The sequence below is a fragment of the Periophthalmus magnuspinnatus genome, chromosome 6 (genome assembly GCF_009829125.3).
Source record: "Periophthalmus magnuspinnatus isolate fPerMag1 chromosome 6, fPerMag1.2.pri, whole genome shotgun sequence".
NCBI lineage: Eukaryota > Metazoa > Chordata > Actinopteri > Gobiiformes > Gobiidae > Periophthalmus > Periophthalmus magnuspinnatus.
In genome coordinates this window covers 22,983,248-22,998,925 of record NC_047131.1, presented here as the reverse complement: position 1 = coordinate 22,998,925, position 15,678 = coordinate 22,983,248, and the positions used below count along the sequence as shown (strand labels likewise).

Below are 15,678 nucleotides of genomic sequence, written 5' to 3'. Positions count from 1 at the left end.
CTACTACTACTACTACTACTACTACTACTACTACTACTACTACTACTACTACTACCAGTACTACTATGACTACTAGTGCGGTAGCTAAATAAACTCGTACTAATAATAATACTAATGTCTACCACTAATAAGAAAGGGTATTAAAAAAAGTGTTTTTATTTACAACTGAAATACAGGAAGGAGATGAAAATATGGAGGTTAAATGGTAAGGGGTACCCCAAAACAATAAACAAAACACTTTATCCCCAAACGTCCATTCAAAACCAATAACCGCTGCAGACTTTTGCCCCCTCACCCTAGACTGTTGAATCTACATGAACCCCCGAGCCCACAGCAGGAAGAGTGCTCGAGCAGCAGGCTGTTTGATTTGCTGTGGGAATCTGGTGGCTCTATTGTGCTCCTGTTTAAACTGTGCATTATGAGATGTGAGTATAGTGCAGCACTCAGTCTGGGAAATGACAACATCTGTGGCCTGCCCCTCCCTATACACCCCACACCTACACACCCCTCCTACCGACAATCTACCTTCCCAGTGTCCCCTTTACGCATTGATTTTTGAACATTTACAAATGAAACCAAAGACGAACATGCCCTGCCCTGCACTCACCGATGGATCAGTTTACCTCAACAAATCAACAACAATAAATACAGATCATAACGTGATAGTATGGGTGCAAAAGATTTTAAGAAAGATAGTGTGTGAATAGGGTTATCTTGTTAGCAAATTTTACAAGGCTGAAGTGAAACATTTTAGATGTATTTAGTACTATTTAAGCTACTATAATGAGGAATGAATGAAGGTGTAAACATTTTGTACTTGTTTTTTTTCTATTTTCTGTATTGATGCAAACACGGAGGTAGTCGATGATAGTCATGATTTTGAGCACCCTTGTAACTGCTGTCATTACCACTATGAATGAATATTACTCTCAAAGCTGCAGAAGCCTATAATTTATCTGTTTGTCAATACAGAAGAAGAAGTGCGGTTTTGAAGATATTTTAAACCAAGCACAAGTATAAAATGGGGTGAACATGCCAGATCAGATTTGTTCATTAAAATATTCCAGTAATATTATATAATTAGACAGGGGATAACCACAACAAGCGGTAGTTTGGCAGTTTTTGTTTAGTTTTTTTTTTTTTTTTTTTTTACAGTGGATGCCCTGTAGCAGTGGGGAAGTGTCTTGCTCGTGCACACATCAACAGCATGCACTTGGCCAAGGTTGGAAGGGGTGTTGCTCTGGTTTCCTATTTTTCATTTCACACATAAACACATCTTGGTTCATCATCAGAAAGCTTTCAACTGTAATGAGTGGACTAGACTAAGTGCCAGATGAGTCCTGCCTAGACCATGCTCTGATTGATACTACTCTATTGATCTACTGTGTGTCTCCAGGGAATAGACACATCCCAGCGAGACACATTTAATACCTTAAGCACATCAGAGGAGTGGGCGTGTTACTGATGATGCCTCTGCATTATTTAATCTCTCTAGTTTGACTTAGCATCAAACAACTGTGACCCAGGCTGAACAACAAATCATCAAGGACGCAGCAAGGATTATCCAGTCTGACTAATTACTGATATACTAAAAGTTATGCTTCCTATGTTAATTTTACTTAGTGCTTACACTGATGGACACCTGGGACAGCATTTGAAAGGAAACCACCCCCCAAAGACCTCTATGGTATAAATGGCTATCTGTACAGTATACATTTACAGGCTAATTCTGGAGCTGATTTAAAAATAACTGTCTGGATTAGAGAAACAGTGTTGGCATTTTGTAAGCTAGTGTAGCAATGTCTAATTAACTGTCAACTGGGGTCCAATACTAAAGTTATAAGTGGTCTCTCTATGACAGTAAATTTCTTAATGATTTAGCTGCAAATTTATGGTATGTGCTTTGGTTATTGTCACATATTTTAAATTTAAACAGCATAGGTTACCATGAAAATTATTCCACCTGCAACACAATTTTAGGTCTGGATTCATAGCAATAATAAGTAATACATAAAATGAAAATGTATGTACAATTAATTACCATTTAAATCATAACAAAGGTGCTGAGATGTGGAGGGCTATGCAGAATTGATGTTCACCTTAATGCATCCTAAGTGACATTGATTCCTTCTCAAACTCCTCAAATAACAAAGTCAATATCTATTACTGGATGAATTTATTTGAACACTTTTTCGATAGTCACTGTCTACTTGTTTATGATTTTCTTTTCTAATAAATGATTGACAGCCATCTGTGTTGCATAAAGGAGTTTAAGTGTTTGTCTTAAACAAAAAAAAAAGATAATTTAAATGCGTCACTATAGCATTTTGATTATAACATGTTCACATTAGCAGCTAATTTAGCACCCATGCCTTTAAATAGCAGTTTATAGTAAACATCTTTGTGGTAATAATGCAAAATGCAATAATGCTACAAAGAAATTTTTTATTCATTGTCCAACACCAGAAATGTACACTCCAAAAAGCCTATTCCTATCATTGCTTTAAATGAACTGTCATGAAAGCAAAATAAATGTAAAAACCTGTCGCACAAACACATATAATATAATTTAAATATCAAGGACAAGTTCATTCCTCTATTTCTCTATTTAAAGAGTGACCGGACCATATCTACAAGTCTTTTATAGAGGAAAGAAATGGCTTGAGGACGGTACTGCACTTTCAGATTCACTGACCTAAATACAGTACTTCAGAAAACTGTGTTGTGCTCTCAGAATAACTGCACCACTCCCGAGGTACCAACAAACCCCTGCCATCGCACGCATTGAAAAAATTCCATTTCCTTCACTTAATGTAATATGCACACAAAGCCATAGCTCCAGACGGAGCTTGGGAGATCCTTCTTTGTGACTTGTGAATGATTATGCCATGCACTATTCAACAGATGACCTCTGCTCTTAGCCCCACCCCTCCTTCCCATTTTCCTCCTCTTTTTATTCAAGGAAAACCATGGGCACACACACATCAGGCTGATTACAACATGTCGTCAAACACATAGCTTCAAAATGCCCACCCAAACCACACTAACTCCAAAATAACCCCAACAGAGGCAGCTGCAGTTTGGAGGATGTCTTCATGATACAGATGTGAGCTTCAAAGATGGAGTGGTGAAAATAGGGCCATAATTACAGGAGGTTTGGTGGTTTGTCTAAACTGGTAGTGGCTAACGTCCCGTAGCTTTCTCAGGGTATATAGGAACAGTGGGAATGCCAAAGCTAGACAGAGAGGGGGCTGCTGAGGTCTCTTAGCAGATTACACAGTCCACCCCCCACTGAACTCCACATGGCAACTGTGTTTGCTTTGCACATGACTGTCTGGCAACTCTGGCAACATGCTAATTACAAGAAAACAAATTCTAATTGAACAATGAAGTAATTAGCACACATGCGGGCTGCAGTCAAGAGAGTAATGGTGGTGAAGTGCAAGGGTATAGTAAAAACAAACAAAAGTAGGCCTATACTACTATTGTTGACTGAATACTTCAATTACAAACTCAATTTCGATACCACAAAACAAATGCCCCTTTTTTTAGACAAAGGAATGTAATTTTCAACACAAAATAATAGTAATTTCTAACAGTAATTACATTGTGGTCTCCGATAAAACTCAAGATCATTCAAGCTGTGGATTTTAATAATGTTACTTGTACAAATGAGTATCTAGTTTCAATACTAGTTTTGGAATCGATTAGTATCTGATTTTTCATTCTTTTGACAACCCTAATGACTACATACAGTAAGCTAATAAATGCACTTACATATGCATATTGATCAATTTACTTCCTCAAAGCTTTTCATAATTTACAACACATTTTGATATATTAACTTTTTCCTTTCAAGTTGTATTAAAAATTGTGGATAGTCTGCCATTTTGATAACTACCAGTATTGCTTTGAAACATACTTTATGTTGAGAATATATGAATAAAATTGTAATAAATCTGACATAAGATTGCATTACTTAGAATTAGTAATGGTGCAAGTTACAGCTTTACTTGGAATGTCTGTGTTTGCAGTGTTGAGTGGTGCAGTGTGCCAGACAGCTGTGTTAAATTCATTAGTCTCCAGATAATCTCTGAGCATGTGCCGCCATAAGCCCTCCCCACACCCGCTGCTCAGCATCTCTTCACATAAAAATATGACAAGGTTTCAAGACGCACTGCTGCTCAAATGTTTTATTTATAGCTCTGTTTTCAAAGGACACTTGAGTCCGTTTGAGCTAAAAACATACCTGAAATACTATGATGTGACTTTTTAAAGGTTTGGCATAAAAAGGGTGTTATTTTTTGTCTTGTGTTGTTAGAATGGCAGTGTCACATTAAAATAAGCTCTGGGTCTTGGTGGGTTTCAAATTCTAAAATGTGATGATGTCATACTCCCAGACTCCCAGGACAAGAGCCAGACCCCCCCCCCCCCCCCCCCCCCTCCCCCATCTGTATTAAATGATTGCCTATAGAATGTTATGATGCCATCTGCAAGATGTAAAAGGCCAATAAGAATGAGAAGGACACATTGAGCAATTATAGGAAAATGTGATCTTATTATGTTTTAGAAAATAATAGTAATCACTTCAATTGTTTAGATCGTGGTTGTGGGACTCTAGACCAAGATATTTTTGAGAAAATTTATTTCAGTTTAATTCCAATTTTTGGCATGGTTCCAAAATAATCCTAAACTCTATGAACAACACAATACTGAAAGATACCACCCAACACACCAAACTAATGACAGCTCTGCATGCTCTACCTATACTCTCTCTTCAACTGGCCTACTACCACGGTATAAATGTCCCAATCCTCCATCAACAGTGCTTATTACAGTGGCATTAGCAGCAACACACACAGACGCTCAGCTGCTGTTGGGCGCGTGTCCCGCTGTCACACCCTCCTCACTCTTTGATGTGTCAGATGACAGCTGTGTAAGCTGGCAGACTCCTGACACACAAAGGAGCCCGCTGCTATTTCTGAATCTGTAAAATTCATTGTGGTGCGGGGCTTGGTAATAGCCTGGCAGCTGGCATGGGCATCATCAATTGAAATAATTACTGGACCATTGTAACTTTTTAATGACTCTCAAACTATTGTTCTTCTAATTAAGAAGTTTTTTTCACCCATGCCTTCTGTTGGCAGCACTAAAACATCTGCCACAATTTAGCTCATCCTTTGCACCAACCAACTTTTCCTCTTTCACTACCTCCATAAATCTCCTCATTGGTGCTGTTCTTTAAGCTGCCATGACTGGCAGCTCTAACATCGGCATCCTTTTATCCAGTTTTTTACTATCTATGTCTCTGAGCTGTAGCTGTGCTTTTTCCCCTCCAAAACAGTTAACTGACTTGTGCTTTGGACTGGCATGTAACAGACACTAAGAGAAGAAGGAAATATAGATTCTGACTGTTTATAATGAGCTATTGTTGTGCAAAATGGTTTTAACAGTTAAAACAAATATGTCTATGTAAACCTTTGTACTTTTCTAAACCACTTTGATGCATAATTATGCCTGAAAGTGGGTATTATTAAAAGTTTACTATGCAATTTTTCTGGTAACAGGTCCACCACCACCATGATTATGTTATTGCTTTGCCTGCATTCTTCCCGAGTACGGCATTACACTTTTCTATCTTGCACTTATTTAATTACAGGTGTTTCAAAAATACCTTGAAAAAGATACATTCTTAGTGTGAGCAGGGTTGCCTCTCCACAAATCTGACATGTAATGTCTGGAAGCATTGCCTTCTAGTCTTTATGTACCGGTAGATAGATGCGTTTAATGCCATACTTTGAAATAACCCAGGCAAAGTAATAACATCTCCAAGGAGACAAGCAGGTGGACACTTCTCCAGAAAAGTTACATAGTGCCCCTTTAAAAATACAATATCATTTTGATGTACAGCATAATGTGATCTGAGACTGTGATTTCTAATACATATTCACAGATGTGTAGCAACAGCCTTCGAGTAGGAACACCTTATCTTGTAATGTCCAACTAGCTCAAAGAGGGCAGAGCTGCTTGTTTGCCAAGCTTGGTAAATGTGACGGAAAATGAATGGGTAAATACAATACAAAAACCCTGTATGACACACACTGGATATAGCTGGAGAACAAACAGACCAAGCCTAAAAAAGACACAAGACCTGAACTTGCTATGACCCCAACTGAGGGTACCAGTCTGTGTGCTAGGCTAGTGGATCTGCCGTTTTCAGATCTGTCTTTTTCTTTCAGCCTAACGGAGCAGTTTGCAGTAAAGAGAGAAAAGTGGAAGAAATGAAGGCGCCCAGATAAGCCGCGGCAGCAGTAATGGCCTGGCACCGGGGCTCAAGGACAAAACGTGATAAACCTGTTGATGTCCATGGACTTCACACTCAGACAGCTATTGACCAGGAGGAGTGAGAACGGGACAAGCTAAATATGGCTATTCATTACCACTCTACACCCCGCTGTATTGAATATAAGCTTAATTTACTCTAACAAAGAAAAACGTCAACAAAACATTGTTATTGGCAATTCACAAGTGTATTTCAGGCCCATTTACAACCATTTAAAGAGCAAAGTATCTGGTTTACAGGTTCAGTTGAAGACCAATTCACTGTCAAAACTTTTTTTAAACTATTTATACTAAAAATAGATGTTGTTAAAATAATTATTATTAAAGTGCTGCTTGACCTTCAATGGCGGTTATTTCTAAATGTTAAAAGCTGCGTATAAGTCATTTAGCATCTAGTTTAAAGGCTACACCCTAATTGCATCTGCTAGTTTTATTTCAGATTGTGGTGGTAACTAGAGGCAAAGAGACACAAATAAGCATTCAAATATTGTTCTCTAGCCACGCAATGCCACAACACTGACCTTTCAAAGCTAGAAATAGTCTTATTAAGCCTGTAAAACCACTTCTGCATATCTGTAATTGTTGACTAAATATGCATATCTGTTTTTGTAACATATTTTTCTTGTTGGACAAAACAAATTTTTATCTTCCCAAGACAATTTGGCAAGATTCTACAGAACACTGTCAATCACTAAAAAGCTCAAAACCATGTAAAACAGATGGTGGTGGTGGACTAAATTTGAGCCTAAAATCTGGCTGTGTATTTCAGTGAATGGGTTAAGATTCATTTAGCCAGTAAATACATTTTAGTAATCAAAAATGGTGAGTACTCAAAAACACAATTATTTTGAAAAGTGTAGTTTGAATTATGTAGTTAACAATACTTCAATAAATAACCTTCCCCATTCCTTACCTTTCCAAGTGGTTTGCCGCTGTCCCAGTTCCTCTTCTCCAGAGAGGGGGGCACCTGGTACACATCCTGCCCCACTGATGCCACCCCAGCTGGGCCTGCCCCTTGAAGGGTGGGGGGCACCTGGTAGATGTCCTGAGAAGGTGCCTGGTACTGCCTCTTGGCCAGGGGTGGAGCCTTACTTGGAGGTTGTGGAGTTGAACAAACCGGTCCGGAGGGGATCTGGTATACGCTGCCTTTGGGCTCATGGGACGGTGGCATCATGTAGATTGAGTCAGGGTTAGTTGTAGCGGGGTGCATAGAGGTGTACTGTGGAGCTGGAACGGGCTTGCTTGGGAAGCCTGGTGATGCTGTGGCCATAACAGTTGGTGTGGGTGTGGGTTTGGCGTAGGTGTTTTGAGCGGGCAGTAGAGGGCGCTGTGATGGGGAGGTGACAGTGGCTGGATCAGGGGTGGAGGGAGATCCCTGTTGTTTGTCGTACATGCCCACCAAGATCTTCAGACGGTTGCCAGGGACGATACCTTGTCGACCATGGAGCGAGCACAGCCACCACCCGTCCAGCCCCTGAGTGTCCCGCTCCAAAACCGTCATAATGTCCCCCTTCCGGAAAGACAGCTCATCTGGAGACTCGGCCACATTGTCGTACAGTGCCTTAGCCAGCACATTCTGCAAAAAAAAAAACAACAAAAAAAATATATATATATATTTCTGAAAAAAATAATTCAACAATTCCATTTTAGCATTTGCACCATTCTTGCAACAACTTGTAAGAAGCATCACATTGAACAGAGTAGAAAAAACTTGGGTCCAATTTGATGTAAACAATTTTTTTTATATTTCTGTGGCCAAATTGTTGGAACCGGTAATCAACTTCTATAACTTCAATACTTTTGTGGTAGAGGATCTGCCTCCTGCTTGTCTTCATATAGATGTTATAGCTAATGCATGTTTTTCAAAATTTCACCATTTTCTTTATTAGCAATAAAAACATCTCCTGGTAAATACATAATACATGTTAGATAAATGCCATACTGTGGAACATGCAAAGCAATAACCTTCACCATTTCCATTTTCCACCAGAACAGCTACAAATTGCACCTTTAAAATTACAAAATAGCAACAAAATAAATAAAAAATAATAGATGAATAAATAAATCCATACAATCACATTGTCTTTTTACTAGACCAAACTGAATACTTGAGACATAACTAGCTCACATGTAAATCTTTCATAGTTAAAGCGCTGGCTATTCGCGTAACCCAGCAACCCCTCTGGATCGAACACGCTGGAACTCTTCACTAAACCAATTAAAGTACAATCCACCACATCTTTCTGTGTCATTCTCTCAGTTTCTGTGTGAGTTCTCACACAGGTACAAGCTGTACTGGCCTGGAGCCAGCTCACCGATGAACCCCCTGCCAAATCATTGCACCGCTTAATGAGAACATGTTACTGGTTTAAAAGTCAGCAGAGGACAACCACTACATTCCTTTAACCGTTCATATCCAGTAATTAGAGATACCAAATTATCTGGAGACCAAACAACTTCACAAATATATAATATACATAATAGTTTAAGATTTATGTGTTTTTTTTGGTCTAAAATAGATTTGATGTGTTACAAACTGTTGACGGCAGACAGTTCTGAGGTTTTGTTTTCATATTTCAGAAGACCGTAAGAATTTACAACATTTCTTTTCAGCCAAATCTTGATCGTAATGTCTTTAGTTTTGGCCACTTAAGTCATGTTTTTGTCTAGTACCCCCTTCAGTTATTTTGAGGTATATCCATACAATTCAATTGAACAATTAGTAAATTCATACCTATTTTCTGACAAATTTCCTCTCAACCATTGCAATGTATTTGAAGTTCCTGATACAAACCTTTCTATTTTCCTGATACTGGGAATAGGGATAAAGTGGTGGTGTATTCTGAAACTCCATAACCTGAATTCAACCACCTTTATGAATGAATTTCCTTCTTTATCATGACGTGTGTTGAAGTAAGACGCCTGACTAATCCCATGGTTTACCAAAATGCACTGGAGTGAGTGGTCATTCAGTTTGCTCAGAGTTCTCCTGTGCACGTTCAGACCAGCACAGCCCGGTCAAGATTCAGTCAATCATTACAGCAGTCACAGGTAATGCTGTTCAAATACTTTCTTTTCACCATATACAGTAAACAGGAGAGAACAAAAGTGTGTGCCGGACATGAGAGGTGCAACAAGGAATTTGTTTTGTGTTTTGTGCTTTGTGTTTGTTCACATTTGAATGGTGCCAAATCAAGCAAACTATTACTTTTGACACCTCCAAGATTTTAATATTTTCAATAATAATACTGTATACAGGTCCAAATATTATGGGAAATATATTTAAAAGTTGAAACAAGGAAAGAAAATGAGAAATAAACCAGTTGCTAATTGTGACAGTAATGAAAAACAATCAAAAAGCATTCTACTCTACAGGATTCTACTTTCTAGAGTGAAAATACTGACATTTGAAAAGTGCTAGCCCCGTTCACTAATAAACAAACTGTTTTTCTGAGTTTATATTTTATGTTGTGTGCAGTCAGTATCACTTCCCATGCAGTCCACAGTATATTCACTTGAGTGCTTGTAGCTCTGAGCTCCTGCGATGTTCACATTCCAGGGCAGCAGGAAGTGTGTTGGGGCTGAATCACACTGCCATGTCATTGGACAGTGAGTCAGTGACCTGCACTGACATTCTGCTCATTCCCATCACTCCACAGCGGTCACCATGGCCCCAAAAAACGACATTTAAGGAGTCACTCTGCCCCCTTGTCACACGGCCCATACAAATGTGTGTGTAACTTTGAATGCAAAATTGAGGGTAAAAATATCCATCCTCAGTTGTAATATGCTAATCTAATTTCCATCAAAGGCACTTAACTTTTGGAGGGCATTTTGGACAGCATTGGTATGACAGGAATTTGGGCCAGAAATGTTCTTCTGAGAAACAATTCATTACAAAGAGTTAGTGACTTCACATATACAGTTTACAAGCATTATAGTTTGAATTTAAATTAAACACATACTATATTTACTGTGTGTAAAATGAAAAAAGTAGGGGTAGGAATGCTGAAAGATTGCTAATGTTAATAATTTGAAAGTAAGTACAATATGTTTATTTAAAATCAAATAACAGATTGGATATGATAAAAAAAAAAAAAAAAAAAACATTAAATATTCATGTTTGTAAAGAATGTCTTGTAAAACTATTCCTTTTCATAGTAGTGCAGTTATTAAAGGCTGAATACCACACTTGTCTGTAGTGAGAATTAGTGGTTCTCAAATTGGCCAACCCTTTTATTAGCAAAGGTAGCACACGTGGACAGAGGCCTGTGATCACAAAGCTGCAGTGTTCAGAGCATGTCTCCTCTTGCTCAGCTCGTTCATGGCTGTTCACTAAATTCCTTATATTAGTCTGTGAGGAGCTCTGTGTATGTTGTAGATATTCATATTCTTTTTGCAAAATACTTTTTATAGCTTTCTGTTACAGATTTACATTTAAAGGTGCTCTGTGTAACTTTTCTGAAAGAGGCCATGTGACCTGCTCATCTCCAAATATTGCTTTACTTGGAACGTTCCAAACTATAGCATTTAACTTATGTATCTTGCAATTACAGGTGTTTTCAAGACTAAAAACCATGTATTCTTACTGAGAGTGGAGTAAACTCGCACTAGATCTGACCTGTGACTTGGCCATGTGGCATTAGCTGCTTGTATCCATGGAGATAGATTAAAAATTAAATATTAAATACTGTGTTATACTATGTGCAAATTAATATCTTAATAAAGACAAACAAATGACAGACCTTTCACCAGAAAAGTTACATAGTGCACCTTTAAAGGAAAACACAAACTGTTGAACCTCATAATTTATATTAGTCCATATGTCCACTATCATAATGGACTAGTACCCTGTTGCCTTCCCACCTCTCAATGAATCATTATAGCCTTTAGGGGATGCTGTGATGCCATACGAAACTAGCAATATTTATACTGTTACAGGAAGCAGACAATTGCTCTTAGCCAGACAACTTTTACAGAAGTCCAGACCAAGTTACTGGAGCAGCCAAGTGAGAAGTCTGATGACGTTTCTGGGCAGCAGAAGTCAGGACTCTGGCCCTGTGCTGTTACTATGGAGAGGCCGACCTGTGTCCATCCAACCAGACTACAACGACCCACAGCAGGGGGCGCAGACAGAGGAGCAGAAGAGACGGCTTTTTCAAGGGTCATATATCTGTTAATGTCAAGCCTTAAGTGGTGGGATTATTAAGTCTATCCATTACAATAGTGCTTTAATATACACAGTAGTCCTTTGGAGGTAGTGAGGTAATGATAATATATAGACGTAGCATTATAGATCGACCACTATGGGAGAGAAATTACAGAAATGACCTATCAGCAGCCACTATGTAGGTAATAGACTCATTAGAATTTATAAGGCTGGCTGAATAAAATTTATTACAAGTTTTTCAATGCATTGTCCACTCACAGATTTCTATTTGACTTTACCTTTTAGTTAACAATATTAATTTGATCATAAACAAGTCAGATAGAATTGAACCACATGCATTTGCTGACACAGGATTAGCTATCCTATACTTCTGGATTACAAAGTCCCATGCTGATCGTTACCAGTTTTCAACAGTTGGTTCTTCTCATTCGTTCAATAATAATAATAATAATAATACGTCAATGAAGAACTTTTAATATTTTGTGGTTTGTTTTCAGAAATAACCGACTGAGAAAATAACGTATAAAGGAATTAGGAAAACTGCCCCCTACAAAAAGTACTTCCATTGGCGAGAGTGGCCTGTTGAGGAGGAAGTAATGAGAACAGCTGGTGGAGCGCGCTTTGTAAATGTGTGTGTGCTCTTTAATGCTCTTTGTCCTGTGCCTCCTGCGTGACCCCTGGGACAAACAGCCCCTCCCTCCTCCTAAACGTGAGCCCTGGTTCTCAAGGTGCAGCCCCTCCACCGGCCCCACACCACCACACTCACTGCTGCCACTACACAAATGTTCCAGCATATTTGTGGTACTTTTTCCAACCAGTATCCCTCTCTGTCTGCCTGGCTACTGAAGGAAAAAAGAGCAGACAATGTTAACCAATATGATCTTATGGAGATTCAACAGTAGAAAAGGATGACCAAAGCCTGACAATATGGAAGATAAATGGAATATGGAAGTGTATTTATAGATAGATAGTCAGAATTAGGGCAGCAAGATTAATTCCACAAATCCCAATTTGGCAATTAGCAAATCACAATGGCATTTAATTATTTATGTAATATAAGTTCCCCACAAACAACAACATATCTTGTCTCTGTGTTTTTTTTATTGTCTAACCCTGTAGTTTAGACCTCTTCTCACATGTTTTGAAATGCATGGAGCTTGTAAAAGTTTAGCAGTTCATGTTCCAGTCTTCTCTTCATGTTAATGGACCTAGAAGACACATCTAAAATGTAAAGTTTGAGAACATGTTTAGAATAGCTTGTGTGTAAGCAGCTGTCATTGATTGTCTCCTCAGTCCAGTGTATGCAGTGGTGACTCAGGCAGTAGCCAGCCTCCTGTGGCCCCCTGTAGGGGATACATTAGGCCATATGAGGTCACTGCTCACATCCCTCTGAGCTCTGGAGCTGTGAGGGGAGCTGGACAAATCTGGCCCACTTTCACAAAAGTAGCAAGTACTCTGCTAAAGCTGCTTTGTTTTTATCTAACGTGTGCATTATAGTGATGCAATAATACTTCAAGAAAGACATTTCCAATGAAAGAAGAAGAAAATGGAAAGTATTAGTTCATGAATGGGTATTGATGAAAATAAAAGGAATCAGAAGTAATATTACGTAGAAAGTTACGTTCTGACGATACCTTTTCATTGTTCTAAAAACAGCACAGTACAGTACAGTTGGCAGGAATGCACATGACATTTGCCAGGGGTAATGTTTAAAAAATAAGTAGACTTGTCCCAACTCCTCACACACATGAAACGATTTACAATCAAGCCATCCCTATCAACAACCCAAGCTACCACTGGGGCTGGAGCTCATTTTGGTCACTCTCTTGGCTTGGCTTGGATACAGGTACAAAACATTGAGTGAAGACATTCCATAGAACCTGGGCTCTGGTGGGACAGGCCCAGGCCTGCACCCCCTTCCCGAAACACACAGACCTACATATGACATTCCATAGCTTCTCCTCTCTCTGGGCTCCGGCTCACATTCCGATGGTGTCACATAGTGCTCTGTGCTGTGGCCACAGACAGCAGCAGACAAAGCCGTGAGCTGCAGACCAAAAGCCTTTTCCTTCCTGCTTACCATCTTTTTAATGCTTTTGATTTGGTCTTATTTTCCCCTGTCCCTCCCCCAGCTCGCCTCTCCCGCCCCCTCCTCCTCAGCCCTGTCCTGGCACGTTACTCTGCTCCATTGCAACAGTAGTGAGTGCACTTCACATTACTCAGCCAGGGATCCCCACCCTGTAAATTGGGACCATAGACTCCTGTCCCACAGCAGAGTGTCTACGCAATAACAATACAGCCAGGGGACATTCCCGGGACACTGCCCAAGTAATAATCAGTAAGCAAGTCAAAGTACTTCAAAGTACGTATAACTGGTCAAAGTTAGAAGAAACAAAGGCACAATGCGCACATTACAAGCAAGCAAAATAATCAATCTGTATCTCAGATTCTGGATTCAGTTACATCATTTACTGTGTTGGGTCTGGTTCCTATACCCCTGTTGCAAAAAAAATACTGTTATTGGTCAGATTATTTGTCACTGTGGCAGGGTGTACCATACCCCATTACACACCCTGAGTAGCTGGGAAAGCCCCTTCATCCCCTGACCATAACTTTTAGACTAAATAATGTATATGACTCATTATGAAAGAACAGTTCTGTAAGTGTATTACTCCATCAACTGAATTTCACTGACTTCTTAAACCCAATTAATAATTACTATGTTTGAGCAGCCAATCTCTGCTGTTTTCTGGCTGGTTCAAAATGTCTGCCCTGGGGTTATGAACAATAGCAGACAGACTGCGCAGCCTTGAGCTCTGGATACATGGAGGGGGTGTTGCGTGTTGCCTAACCTGTTGACACACAGTGCTGTTAGAAATGAGTCAGTTCTGCCCACAGAGGAGCTCATAAACAAGGACTATATACCTGAGACAACCAATGAGGGCTTTAAAATAGAAACTGATACTATTGCAGGTTTAACAAGAGAAGTTAGCAATAAGTTATTTAAAATCTTTTGATGGATCGCTTATAATAATCAAGAAGAAAACCATTTACACCAGTGATTCTAAAAATGTGCCACCACAACTACACCAGAGAAAAAATAACTAACTAAACTAAATTAACTGAACTAAAATAACCAATCTAAACAAGGGCCAAACCATTACTAAAATATAAGCAAAAACAAAAAGGGGATAACATTGTGAATTAAAAACTCTATTATAGACCATGTATACTGACTTTTAGTTTAAGTCCAAATGGTTTATTAGGGACATGTCTGGTTTTGGTAACTTCTCATGTGATCACACTATATCACACATCATACACAATAATTCCTTATGTGAGTCTATTACTACATAGATACCTTAATAAATCAACGTAGACCAAAACCAACCTCTTGGCAAGAGTAAAAACTTGGCGGTTAGTAAAACCATAAAAGTTGCTCATTAACTGTATAAAGACACACAAAGGTCACCCAGCTCTTTCAATTTGAGTTTTCTTTCATTTTCCTCTTGTCTATAATTTTGATCATGTGACACAAACACCCTGATGATGAGTATGTATGTGCGTGTTGAGCTTATAGGCTTTGCTTGCTCCTCTCACAGTGAGCAATGAGCCAAGATTACAGAGCTGCTCCAAAGATGCCTTACATGTGATGACACCCCTTATGCTTCATGCTGTGATGACTCGTAAACATGGCAGGTTAACCTATCGTGTTATTGATGCATGAAGCCCTCCATCTTGACAAGGGCTGACAAATCTGGTAATACAATTCTTCATAGACGGTTATCCTGCCTATTGTTATGTTTATACAGTTAAACACAGAGGTGGGAGATATATTGAAAAAGACTCAAAAACAAGATTATTAAACATTAAAAGTAAAAACTTGCACTGTAATATCTAAAATAAGGGTATAAAGTAATTTTACAGTTCACATTTTGTGTGCTACTTGAACCTCAACAACAACATTTAAAGGCGTCTGTGTGATCCCTTAGAAGTTCAGGTATGATCCCTAGTAAAAGAAAAATTAAAATCTGTCAACTCAACAAAAAGTTATTGGAGTGAAACTTATAGTTAGGCTCAATTTATAATAACAGTTTACAGCTTTTTTCTACTCTGGTTATTTTTCTCTCCAACAACGTTTCGTCTAGTTGACAGATTTGAATTGT

General features: G+C 38.9%; 1 protein-coding gene across 2 annotated transcripts in view; it reads right to left on the bottom strand.

Moving 5' to 3' along the window:
* Nucleotides 1-15,678, bottom strand: part of bcar1 (BCAR1 scaffold protein, Cas family member) — a 32,481-nt gene that overhangs the window by 4,195 nt on the left and 12,608 nt on the right. For both annotated transcript variants that reach the window (XM_033967689.2, XM_033967688.2), the window contains exon 2: nucleotides 7,256-7,918. In XM_033967689.2, the coding sequence (XP_033823580.1) occupies nucleotides 7,256-7,918 (663 nt within the window). The remainder of the gene's footprint in view (nucleotides 1-7,255; nucleotides 7,919-15,678) is intronic.